Consider the following 13,377-nt stretch of genomic DNA (forward strand, 5'->3'; position numbering starts at 1 on the left):
TAAAATGAAAAAATGGATTAAAAATTACTTCAGTAGAGTAAATACACATCTTCTTTTTACCGACATCACGAGTAGGGCCGTTTTTATAATGTTTAAAATCTTATTTCGATCTTTGTATGCAAGATAATTTGGTACTACAGTGTTAAACAAAATGTAGTTTTTCGTAAGAATTTCATTATATTTAAAAAATTATTTTTTTTTAATTGCGAAAGTTTTTTAACCACATCAATTTCCTTCAAAATGAGCCATTAAACAGCTCTCTACGATGTCCCAGTCCCAAGCTATCTGAACAGAAAGAGAAAGAGAAAAAAAGATGCCATATATGCAGAATATCATGGTTTCATCCACTTTTCTTGTCGATATATTTTCCTTCTTGTTCAAGCCAAGAGAGGGAGATTTTCCTATATAGGGGTTTCGGACAAGACGGTTCTAACAATGTACTTCTTGTTTTGATCTGGCTCTTTTTAGAAGCTATGGATAATTGTAGTTTTTACTAAGGGAAGTGATCGTCTCTTACTAGGTTGCTGGCTACCGCTGCAACCCGGAATTTAATAGTTGCTTTATCATCTATTTATACTGTATTATGTCAGTCACTATGGACAAGGGTTCGTTCTTTAATATAACTAGCTACTGCTGCAACCCGGATTACTAGAATTGGATCCTTTATTTATAACTATATCGATCCATTATGTTTTCTTATATTATCTTCTCGGAAGATAAACGTGTATAAATATCGCATTCACTTATCATGTCATATATGGTTACAACCTACGATTATGACGTCATTTCAAGCTTGTACATGAAAATGTAGTTTTTGGTAAAAAGTGATTCTATCTTAAAAACTATTTGTCTTTTGACTACAAAAGGCCCTAGATGTAGGAATTTCCTTTAAAATGAGCCTTTAAAGAGCTCTCTATGATTTTCTGTGCCCAGCTAGCTGAGTGGAGAAAAAACGGAAAAAAAGATGCCGTCGATACAGAATATAGTAGTTCAAGCCACTTTTCTTGTTTTTCAAGCCGACATATTTTCTCTGTTGTTCAAGCCAAGAGACTATAAGTTTCCTATAAAGAAAGATCAGACAAGGCAATTCTAATAGTATACTCTGTGTTTCGATCTGACACTATTCTTAGGAGTTATGGGTTATTGTATTCCTTAGTGTGGGACGTGATCGTCTATTACTAGGTTGCTAGCTACAGCTGCAACTCGGATCCGTAGATCAGTGTTGTGCCAAGTATCTTGATTTTTACTTAAGTGCAAGTATCAAGTACTCCAGGAACTTTTTACTTAAGTTTAAGTATCAAGTATTCCTCCAAAATTCTACTTAAGTAATAAGTTTTTTTTTTAATATGCTTCAGTACTTAAGCGCACAAGTATGTCCACAGTACTTCAGTATTGAAGTACTTAGGTTTCAATTATAATCCATAGTAACCTCTCTAGTAACCACGCGGTTTCCCAGTAGGTACGGACAAAAACCAAATGAGCAAAATAAACCTAGCTTTGTTATCCTTAGTGTTTTTGCTGGTACACAGCTATTACACTTCACAATACGCTATTGCGTCATTTACGTTTTACTGATAACAGAATTTGTTGTAAACATTTTTTCTTCATTTATAAGATTGAAAAATGCAAAATCAATACTGTCAAATAAAATCTTGAATTTTGGATAGCTGAGATTTCTAGAAATTAACGTCATTATATATCTTTTTGTGACAAGCTTTTTGTATAGCTTACCGCTGTTGGTATTAATAAATAAATAAATAAATAAAATAAATATATTAAAGATTCAGTTTATTTTCATTAGTTTTGTTCAGTCATCTTGATAGTTATTATGATTTAGTTTTTTTTTGTCGATGTTTCGAAAAATTTAAGCACACTCTTCAAAATACATATAGTTTTCAATAAGATGCAAATAACCTAATAAGCTTTAGAAAGTTTGAGGTTACGAGGGGGGTAGCCGAACTCTTATTTGTAGTAGTTTCTGATCGTTTTAAGTTTGGGTGTTGATTTTGATTTTTTTTTTCAGGATTTGTTTTAATCATCAATCATCATGTGTTATCTTTATCTTTGAAATGATCATTTATGTTAATTTCTGTTCGTTTTAAGCTTAAATTATTATAGGACTTCATTTCTGCTCGTCCTAAGTTTAATATGTTTGTTTAATTTTCTTTGAAAAGCTTCTATTTAGAATTTATTTTAAGTTAATACTACCGAAGGTCCGCTTTTTGATGGATTTCAACTCGTTAGTAAACTTCCACAGTTCATTGAATAATTTATTTTTATTATTTTAGATGTATTTTGGCAGAGTTTGACTATGATTTAAGCCCGTTGGAAACTTTTCCCCTGAATCAAGCTAGAGAATCTAGAGCCGCATTCCATTTAAAAAAGGACGTGCTGCCGACGTTATACTGGGAATGGTTCTTACGGTAACTTTCGCTCTTTTCCAGTCTTTGTTACAACTTAGTTTTAGTTAAGGACTACTAAGGTTATAGTTTGTTGAAGGACAATAATTTGAACCGATTTGATATTCAAACACAGTTTTAAAAACTGGATTTTCAAGGGGGCTATTGTATTTAAAGGCGATGGCAGCACTTTTCAAAAATGAAAGACACCAAGTTGCCATCCAGTGGATTCCTAGGCACACTAGAATTTGTGGAAACGAATCCCCAGAAAAAGCAATTAGGGCTGCCAAACAATCAGCTAAAAAGGATGCCCTGTTTGGAACAGTTACTGCAGAAGTTGTTCTTATTCGCCACAGTCAGACGCTAAAATTGTTTCAAAAATCTGAGTGCCCAAGTGGTAAAGGATGCCTTCCCGGGGATAGTGTCCCCTCCCCCTGTTCCGACCCAGAGTTTAGCACTCGTCGACAGTAAGCTCTGCTTTTACACGTGCTTTAATAATTTCTAACTGTAGGTTGTTTTTTCCTTTCGTTTGTCATCTTCTCGTATAGTACATTCAGCAGAAGGAGTAAAAGGTAAAAGGTGGGGTAGACACATTCTATTAAGAAACGAAACATATCTTTTGATTTATCTTCCTTTGTAAAATCAGAGGCAACGCTATAGTGTTGCCTATAGAAAAGTCCATTCGGCTCCAATGTTTTATTATTTATTTATTAATTAAAAAAAACTTTTTCCACAAAATCAGTTTTTTGAAGAAAAATAAAGAACTCCATTCAACAAAAAATGAGCAAAAATAAAATCAAATAATCTACCATGCGTGAAAGTACCACAAATCAGCATCTATAAATAAATGAAACCCAAAACGAAAAGAAATTACAAAAAATAACCGAGTCAAACTCAAACGAGCAGAATAAACATAACTTGAGCTCAAAACCCCTATGCCTTCCCAAGGTCAGAACAAAATTTGCACTTTACTGAAAAAATATAAATGTTTTTACTTATATAACTTTAATAAATTAAAAAATTATAACTTTAATAACTTTTAAAAAGGAGAGAGAGAGAAGAAAAAGAAATGGACTGTCATCCTAATCCAGTAATTAAGATAAATGTGCGCTTGAACGGGGTTTTAACCTTACTCATCTATCCAATTACCTAGGACCAAACAGTATAACCGAACCATCAACCAAATCGAAATGTCCAAATCCATGCAAAGTCGTCATCAATAAATGTAAGTCGTTGTAAATTTACAAACAAAAGCACTTTAAATCTAGTGAAATATTTCCAAGTAATACCTTTCATTAGGGTTCATCAGAAGAAATACCACCTGCCTTAACGGGCTTCGAGACTTTACTTTCTTTACCCGGCACAGTGGAGTCTCTACCATAAGATCTTTATGGTATCCCTATGTTAGGTAAAACTTGTGAAATACATGCATACTGGTAAAACTATTCAAAAATACATAAAAAATGAGTTTGATTCCTTCCTTAGTGAAATCCCATAGGTCAATGAAAGCAAAGACAATTCTGGAACAAATTAAGACTGGTCCGGACGTGAGTTATAAAACAAAGTGTTTTATTGGTATCTGGAACCAATAATAGATTTAAAGTCCTTCAAGCTGGCTTGAAAACAATGTACAAATTCAAAATTTCAAAAAAGAAAAATGAAAGAGAAATTATATTAAAATATCCTTCAGTTTTTCTTTACAATTTCATGTATATTTACCTAAAAGTTCATTATGCAGAAAACTTAATTTTTTAAATTGCCAATTAATTTTATTGGCAGAAAAACTTGTTAAAATAAGTTTTTGGCTAAGCTTTTCACATCTATTTTTAAAATCTTTGTAATTACTGCAAATTCTTGCATACCTAAATAATTGGGAATAATAAGCTGAATAAGTAATATTTGAATGTATATTACTTTCAAGGAATGGAAAATTAATTACTTCAAAATTAAAATCATCCGTTTTATTATATATTTTAAAAACTAATTTATTATTATCTGAAATACTAATATTTAAATCTAAGAAATGGTCAGAGTGTCCTGTCCCATAACTAGGCTCCAGAATTGACTCTTGTGGATAAATATTTTTTGAAATCTCAATAAAATCCGCGCAATTTATTACTAAGAGATCGTCCAGATATCTTTTATTATTTGAAAGGTTATATTTTACATTGCCTGGTTATTTTCATTTATCATATATTCGTATTCTAATTGACTTAAAAACAAGTCCACTATAAATGGAATAGCATTCCCACCCATAGGAATACCAACAGTTTGTTTATATAAATTACCATCAAGTCTTAGAAAAGTATTGAACAGAACAAATTCCAATAAATCGCATACGATATCCAAGCTATAACATCTTGAACTAATAGTACTTCTAAAGAATTTCGTCCATCAGGCTTTCTTATTAAAAGTATCAATTTTCAAAAATCCTATATTAAACAAAAGAAAAGATTTCTTAATAACCATTTTCAATTTTTCGAGTAATAAATTAATTTAAAGATTTGTATACAGATAAATAAAATCAAGTGAACTGAATATTTTAGCAGGAACAGCAGTCAAAGAAATTACTTGTTGTGAACTATTAGCAATCCAATATGTATTAAAGTTAGAATATTTTTTTATTCCAGAGCAATATGCTTTAAATTTGTTTCTAATTTCTTGTAAAATTAAAGATAGGCCAGTGGCCGCAATTCTGTTTGGACAACTCACTGCCCCAGCAATAAAACGTGGTTTTGGTGGATTCTTATGAAATTTTACAGTCCAATATTAGAAAGGAAACTTTTTATAATTATCATTAATTTTAATATTGAATTTTTTCAAAATTTTTTCTTCTATATTTTCAATTGAATTATTATCCTCTATATGAGCCTTTTCGTATGTATCTGTTGTTTGTAACTCTTTTGATAAAATATCAAAGTAGACTTTTTGAAAAATTATGGCAAAATTATTGCTAGCTTTATCAACTGGTACAATTACAAATTTATTCTGTATATTAGCAATTGCTTGCTTCATATTTACATTATGAAATATTGAATTTTTCTCAGAATTACTTGGATTAATTCTATATATGCTATTTCTTGCACTAGTCAAAATCAAGTTCATCCAATTCTGAAATCTTTCTTTAGTAATTTTCTCCTTCTGGCACCATTTATTAATAAATAAATTTAAATCATTCTTTAATCCCCTAAGGATACCTGATGGTTTTATGTGGTAGGAAAGACGGAATTTAGCCCCCATTTTCATTATATTTTGAAGATCAAGATGCTTTATAATGGACAAATCCCCCGTTACAACATGTTCGTAAGTTTGATCCACATACGGTAAAAATTGCTCGCAACTACAAACCGGTTTCCAATTACTCTCCTTGTCAAGTTTTTTAAGTATTGAATTATAGTTAAAAATAATTTGACCAATCGTTTTTGAAAATTTATATGTTAAAATTGTACTATCTTTATACACCAAATTACATGGAAGGGCATTCTTCACTCTCTGCTGGTTTAAGATTCCGGGTAAATTAATATCTTCTATTTGTTTAGTACTAAAATTAACAGACAAATATAATCTATTGTCCTTATTTACAATTTTATCAGATTTATTATACTTTGAAATAAATTTTGATTTGGCTAAAATGCAAACTGGTAAACTGACAATGCACATTCATTTGTATTTTTTCAATAAACTGCACATTTTGTTCTGGCCTTGGGAAGGCATACGGTAGGGGTTTTGCGCCCAACTTATGTTAATTTCTGCTCTTTTGAGTTTGACTCGGTTATTTATTGTAATTTCTGTTCGTTTTGGGCTACATTTATTTATCGATGCTGATTTGTGGTAGTTTCACACTTGGTAGATTATTTTATTTTATTTTTGCTCATTTTTGTTAAATAGAGTTCTTTACTTTTCTTCGAAAAACTTATTTTGTGGAAAAAAAATTTTTCAATTAATTTCTGTACTTTAAATCTTTTCGTTTTTTAAGACTTTATAGTTTGGCCTGCTATTTGTATACTGGAGAAAACTTTTCAGCAATTTTTTACAACATACACCCTTTTAAAAATCTGGACACGAATACTACTGTTTAATTTAGTTTCATACCTCCTCTAGTTGACCTGAAATAGAAAACTTGATACCATTCGCAAAAAAATCTGCTCACTTTCTTTGATAGCTTGGCTACGCTTACGCTATTTTGATTTGGTTAAATTTTAAGAGCAGATGTAGCCCCGAAAGTTTGAAAATAATGCCCTCAGTCGCTCTTGGGATACTGCTTAGATGCCTCATTGGGAATTGGGATCATCACAGTGCACTTTGATCTAATCTTAAGGCAATATTTAGTTTTTAAACATAATGGGTAAATGGGAGGGTGGGCTTGGGAGGGTGGGCGTGGGAGGGTGGGCGTGGGAGGGTGGGAGTGGAAGGTGGATTAGTCGCCCTCCAATCACTTTCGACTATTAAAAAGGGCATCAGACCTTTCTATTTTCAATATAATGAGCTCTTTTCGAAGTTCCCAGGACAACTCCTTCGATACGAATTGCCCTGGTCTAAACAACAACAACAGCATAAAATAATACATTATACCCACATCGATCTTTATTATGAAAATGTCAAGCCTTCCAATCACTTTCGACTATTAAAGAGGGCACTAGGCCTTTCGATATCCAATCGATTGAGCCTTTTTGGAAGCAATAACGCTGTCTATAAGTACCTTATATGCCCCCAGTGCATAGATTACAACCCTTACCCTAAGGTCTGTTAGGGGGGTTTCATCCTCTTTGACTAAATTTCGAGAACTTTCAACTGCGTTAAACAAAATGGCTATCTCAAAATTTTCATTGGATGTATTTGGGGAAATTGTGGGCGTGAGAGGGGCGGTAGTCACTCTCCAATCACTTTCAACTATTAAAAATGGCCCTAGACCTTTCAATTTCCAATCAAATCAGCCCTTTTGAAATTTCTACGACAAGACTTTCAATAAAATCTTATATGCCCCCATGGAATAACTTACAACCCTTGCCCTGAATGCTGGGATGGGTGTCATTCTCAAAGACCTAATTTCCAGAACTTTCTACTACGTTGAACAAAATGGCTATCTGAAAATTTTGATTGGATGGGCTTGGAGGAATAATGGGCGTGAGAGGGAGGTTAGTTACCCTCCAATCACTTTCGACTATGACAAAAGGCAGTAACCCTTTCAATTTCGAATTGAATGAGCCCCTTTTGAACTTTTACGACAACTCTATCTATAAAAACCTTATATGCCCCCAGGGCAGAACTTACAAACTTTACCCTTGGGGTTCTGGGGGGTTTGTCATCCTTAAATGCATAATTTTCGGAAGTTTCAACTGCGTTGAACAAAATAGCTATCTCTAAACTTTGATTGAATGTTTTTGGAAAAATGGTGGGCGTAAGAGGGGGGTTAATTACCCTCCACTCACTCTTGACTATAAGAAAGGGCGATTCCAATTTCCAATCAAATGAGGCCTTTATGAAATTTCTATAACAACTTTCTATATAAACTTTATTTGCCCCCAGGGCATAACGTACAACCCTTACACTGAGGGCTCTGAGGGGGTTATCATCTTAAAAGACCTAATTTCAAGAACTTTCAACTACGGTGAACAAAATGAATATGTCAAAATTTTGTTTGGATGTGTTTGGGAAAATGGTGGGCGTGAGAGGAGCGTTAGTTGCTCTCCAATCACTTTCAACTATTAATACAGGCACCAGCCCTTTCAATGTCAAATTGAATCAGCCCTTTTGAAGGTTCTACGCTTTCAATAAAAACCTTGTATGCTTCCAGGGCGTAGCTTGCAACCCTTGCCCTGAGGGCTGTGAGGGGAGAGGGGTTGTCTTCCTTAAAGAACTAATTTCCAAAACTTTCAACTATGTTGAATCAAATGGCTATCTAAAATATTGATTGGATGTGTTTGGAGAAAAGATGGGCGTGAGAGGGGGGTTAGTTACCCTCAAATCACTTTCGACTATTAAAAAGGGCACTAGCCCTTTGAAATTTCAATCTAATGAGCCCTTTTTCAAGTTTCTAAGAAAAAGATTTCAATAAAAAACCTCATATGTCCTCAGGGCATAACTAATAACTCTTGCCCTGAAGACTCTGGGGAGAGTGTCCTGCTCAAAGGTATAATTTCCTGAACTTTGAACTGCGTGGAACAAAATGGCTATCTCAAAAATTTTATTGGATGTGTTTTGGGAAATGTTGGGCGTGGAAGCGGTTTAGTTGCTTTCCAATCACTTTCGACTATTAAAAAGGGCACTTGCCGTTTCAATTTCCAATCGAATGAGCCCTTTTTTAAGTTTTTACGACAACACGTTATATAAAAACTTTATATGCCCCATGGGCATAATTTACAACCCTTGCCCTGAGGGCTGTTGGGGGGTTGTCATCCTCAGAGACCTAATTTTCAGAACTTAAAATAACAGTGAATAAAATGGTGATCTCAAGATATTGATTAGATGTTTTTGGGGAAAAGGTGTGAGTGAGAGCCGGGTTAAGTTATCCTCCAGTCACTTTCGAAAATTAAAAAGGGCTCTAGCTTTTTGAATTTCGAATCGAATGAGCCTTTTTTGAAGTTTCTACGAAAACGGCTTCTATAAAAAACCGTATATGCCCCCAGGGCATAACTTAAAACCCTTGCCCTAAGGGCTGTGGGGGACTGTCCTCAAAAACATAATTTCTATCTAAAAATCAACTACGCTGAACAATGCCTATATCAAAATTTTGATTGGATGTGTTTCGGGAAATGGTTGGCGTGAAAGGGGATGTTAGTCGCCTTCCAATCACTTTCTACTATTAAAAAGGGCACAAGCAACTCCAATTTTCAATTGAATGAGCCCCTTTTGAAGTTTCTACGACGACCCCTTCCACATGAAGTGCCCATCTCTAAAGGAAAAAAATAATAAATAGTACACTGTGCCAACATCGTTCTTATTTGCCCTCGTTTCTTAGTTTCTACGACAACTTCTTCTATACAAAGTGCCCTGCTTTAAAGGTTAAAATTAATAAGTGCCAATATCGTTCTTATATGCCCCCAGGACATAACTTAAAACCCTTACCCTGAAGGTTGTGGGGGAGTGTCTCCTTTTTACTTAGTCCCAGTTTCTTGTCTTGTTCTCGAGTGTCCCCGTTCTTTATCTAGGCAGCACGATCGCGCTGCCTATTATTTATACAACGACTTTCTATATAAACATTAGATGCCCCAAGGGCATAACTTACAACCCTTGCACTGAGGGCTCTGAGGGGGTTATCATCCTAAAAGACCTAATTTCCAGAACGTTCAACAACGTTGAACAAAATGGATGTCTCAAAATTTTGATTGGATGTGTTTTGGAAAATTGTGGGCGTGAGAGAGGCATAAGTCGCTCTCCAATCACTTTCAACTGTTAAATAAAGCTTGAGTCCTTACAATTTTCAATTGATGAGCCCTTCTGAAGTTTGTACAACGACGATTTCAGTAAAAACTTCATATGTCCCTAGGGCTTAACTTACAACCCTTGCACAGAGGGCTCTGAGTGGGGTTATCATCCTAAAAGACCTAATTTCCAGAGCTTTCATCTACGTTGAACAAAATGGATATCTCAAAATTTTGATTGAATGTGTTTGGGAAAATGGTGGGCCTGAGAGAGGCGTTAGTCGCTATCCAATCACTTTCAACTATTAAAAAAGGCACTAGCCCTTTCAATTTCCAATTGAATGAGCCCTTTTGAAGTTTCTACGACAACGCTTTCAATAAAAACTCTATATGCCCCCAGGGCATAACTTACAACTGTTGCCCTGAGGGCTGTGGGGGGTGGGTTTGGCATCCTTAAAGATCTAATTTCCAAAACTTTAAACTACGTTGAATAAAATGGCTATCTAAAAATTTTATTGGATGAGTTTGGGGAAAAGGTGGGCGTGAGAGGGGGGTTAGTTACCCTCGAATCATTTTCGACTATTAAAAAGATCACTGCCCTTTGAATTTCCGATTGAATTAGCTTTTTTTGAAGTTTCTACGACTACACCTTCTTTAAAAACCTTATATGCCCCCAGGGCATAACTTAAAGCCCTTGCCCTGAGGGATGTTGGGGAGTGTCCTCCTCAAAATCTTATTTTCTATCTGCAAATCAACAACGCTGAACAAAATGGCTATCTCAATTTTTGTTTGGATGTGTTTGGGGGAATGATGGGCGTGGGGAGGGGGGGTAGTTGCCCTCCAATGACTTTCCAATCGAATGAGCCTTTTTTGAAGTTTCTACGACAACGGCTTCTATAAAAACCTTATATGACCCCAGGGCACAACTTAAAACCCTTGCCTTGATGGTTGTGGGGTAGTTTCCTCCTCAAAAATATATTTTCTATCCTGAAATCAACTACGCTGAACAAAATAGCTATCTAAAAATTTTGATTGGATGTGTTTGGAGAAATGATGGACTTGGGGGGGTGTCTTGTTGCCCCCCAATCACTTTCAACTATTAAAAAGGGCACTAGAACTCTCAATTTCCCATCGAATGAGCCCCTTTTGAAGTTTCTACGACGACCCCTTCCACATGAAGTGCCCATCTCTAAAGGAAAAAAATAATAAATAGTACACTGTGCCAACATTGTTCTTATTTGCCCTCAGGGCATAACTTAAAATCCTCGCCCCGAGGGTTGTGGGGGAGTGTCCTCCTCAAAAACATATTTTCTATCTGGAAATTAAGTACGCTTAACAAAAGGGCTATCTCAAAATTTTCTTGGGATGTGTGTGGGGCAAGGTGGGGGGGGGGGGGGGGCTAGTTGCCCGCCAATCACTTTCGACTATTAAAAAGGTCACTAGCCACTCCAATTTCCAATCGAATGAGCCCTTTTCAAAATGTCTACGACAACTCCTTCGATACGAAGTTCCCGGGTATGGAGGGAAAAAAACATATTGTGCCCACATCGTTCTTTACATAGGCAGCGCTAGCGCGCTGCCTATGATGTAATTAACCAGATTTTGATTGGATGTGTTTGGGGGAATTATGGGCGGGGGGGGGGGGGCTTGTTACCCCAATCACTTACGACTATTAAAAAGGGTACTAGCCCTTCGAATTTCCAATCGAATGCGCCTGTTTTGACGTTTCTACGACAACGCCTTCTATAAAAACCTTATATGCCCCCCGGGCATAACTCAAAACCCTTGCCCTGAGGGTATTAAAAAGGGCTATTAAAAAGGGCACTAGAACTCTCAATTTTCAATCGAATGAGCCCCATTTGAAGTTTCTACGACGACCCCTTCCATATAAAGTGCCCAGCTCTAAAGGAAAAAAATAATAAATTGTACATTGTGTCAACATCGTTCTTATATGCCCTCTGGTTATAACTTAAAACCCTTGCCCCGAGGGTTGTGGTGGAGTGTCCTCCTCAAAAACATATTTTCTATTTGGAAATCAACTACGCTGAACAAAATGGCTATCTCAAAATTTTGATTGGATGTATTTGGGGAAATGATGGGCGTGGGTAAGGCTAGTTGCCCTCCAATCACTTTCGAATATTAAAAAGGGCACTAAACCCTTTGAATTTACAATCGAATGAGCCTTTTTTGAAGTTTCTACGACAACATCTTCTATAAAAAAAATCTTATATGCCCCCAGGGCATAACTTAAAACCCTTGCCCTGAGGGTAGGGGAGGAGTGTCCTCCTCAAAAACATATTTTCTATCTGAAAATCAACTACGCTGAACAAAATAGCTATCTCAAAATTTCGATGGGATGTTTTTGGGGGAATAATGGCCTGAGGGGGGGGGGGGGTAGTTGAGCCCCAATCACTTTCGACTATTAAAAAGGGCACAAGCCCTTTGAATTTTCAATCGCATGAGCCTTTTTTGAAGTTGCCACGACAATGCCTTATATAAAAACCTTATATGCCCCAGAGCATAACTTAAAACCCTTGCCCTGAGGGTTGTGGGGGAGTGTCCTTCTCAAAAACATATTTTCTATCTGGAAATAAACTACGCTGAACAAAATGGCTTTCTCAAAATTTTGATTGCATGTGTTTGGGGGAATATTGGGCGTGGGGGCTAGTTGCGCTCCAATCACTTTTGACTATTAAAAAGGGCACTAGCCCTTTGAATTTCCAATTGAATGAGCCTTTTTTGAAGTTTCTACGACAACGCCTTATATAAAAACCTTATACGCCCCCATGGCATAACTTAAAACCCTTTCCCTGAGGGTTGTGGGGGATCGTCCTTTTCAAAAACATATTTTCTGTCTGAAAATCAAATACGCTAAACAAAATGACTATCTCAAATTTTGATTGGATGTGTTTGGGGGAATGATGGGCATGGGGGGGGGCTAGTTGCCCTCCAATCACTATCGACTATTAAAAAGGGTACTAGTCCTTGGAATTTCCAATCGAATGAGCCTGTTTTGAAGTTTCTACGACAACGCCTTCTCTAAAATCTTATATGCCCCCAGGGTATAACTTAAAACCCTTGCCCTAAGGGCTGTGGGGGAGTGTCCTCCTCAAAACACATTTTCTATCTGGAAATCAACTACGCTGAACAAAATGGTTATCTCTAAATTTTGATTCGATGTGTTTGGGGGAATGATGGGCGTGGGGGAGGCTAGTTGCCCTCCAATCACATTCGACTATTAAAAAGGGCCCTCGAACTCTCGATTTTCAATCGAATGAGCCCATTTTGAAGTCTCTACGGCGACTTCTTCCATATGAAGTGCCCTGCTCTAAAGAAAAAAAAATAAAGGGTAAAATGCGCCAACATTGTTCTTATATGTCCTCAGGGCATAACTTAAAACCCTTACCCTGAGGGTTGTGGGGGAGTGTCCTCCTCAAAAAGATATTTTCTATCTGGAAATCAACTACGCTGAACAAAATGGCTATCTCAAAAGTTTGATTGGTTGTGTTTGGGGGAATAATTCGCGTGGGGGGGGGCTAGTTGTCCTCCAATCACTTTCGACTATTAAAAAGGGCACTATCCATTCCAATTTCGAATCGAATAAGCCATTGTGAAAC

General features: G+C 36.1%; 1 protein-coding gene across 4 annotated transcripts in view; it reads left to right on the plus strand.

The window, feature by feature from the left end:
- LOC148953039 (sulfide:quinone oxidoreductase, mitochondrial-like) overlaps positions 1-13,377 on the plus strand; it is a 127,511-nt gene that overhangs the window by 104,357 nt on the left and 9,777 nt on the right. For 3 of the 4 annotated variants that reach the window (XM_089088247.1, XM_089088250.1, XM_089088248.1), the window contains one exon: positions 2,289-2,423. In XM_089088247.1, the coding sequence (XP_088944373.1) occupies positions 2,289-2,423 (135 nt within the window). Of the gene's footprint in view, positions 1-2,288; positions 2,428-13,377 lie in introns of those variants that run through there. The other variant, XM_089088249.1, reaches the window with a different exon arrangement.

Source organism: Artemia sp. Qi Xiang Cuo, chromosome 4 (assembly GCF_049724085.1).
Source record: "Artemia sp. Qi Xiang Cuo chromosome 4, ASM4972408v1, whole genome shotgun sequence".
Lineage (NCBI taxonomy): Eukaryota > Metazoa > Arthropoda > Branchiopoda > Anostraca > Artemiidae > Artemia > Artemia sp. Qi Xiang Cuo.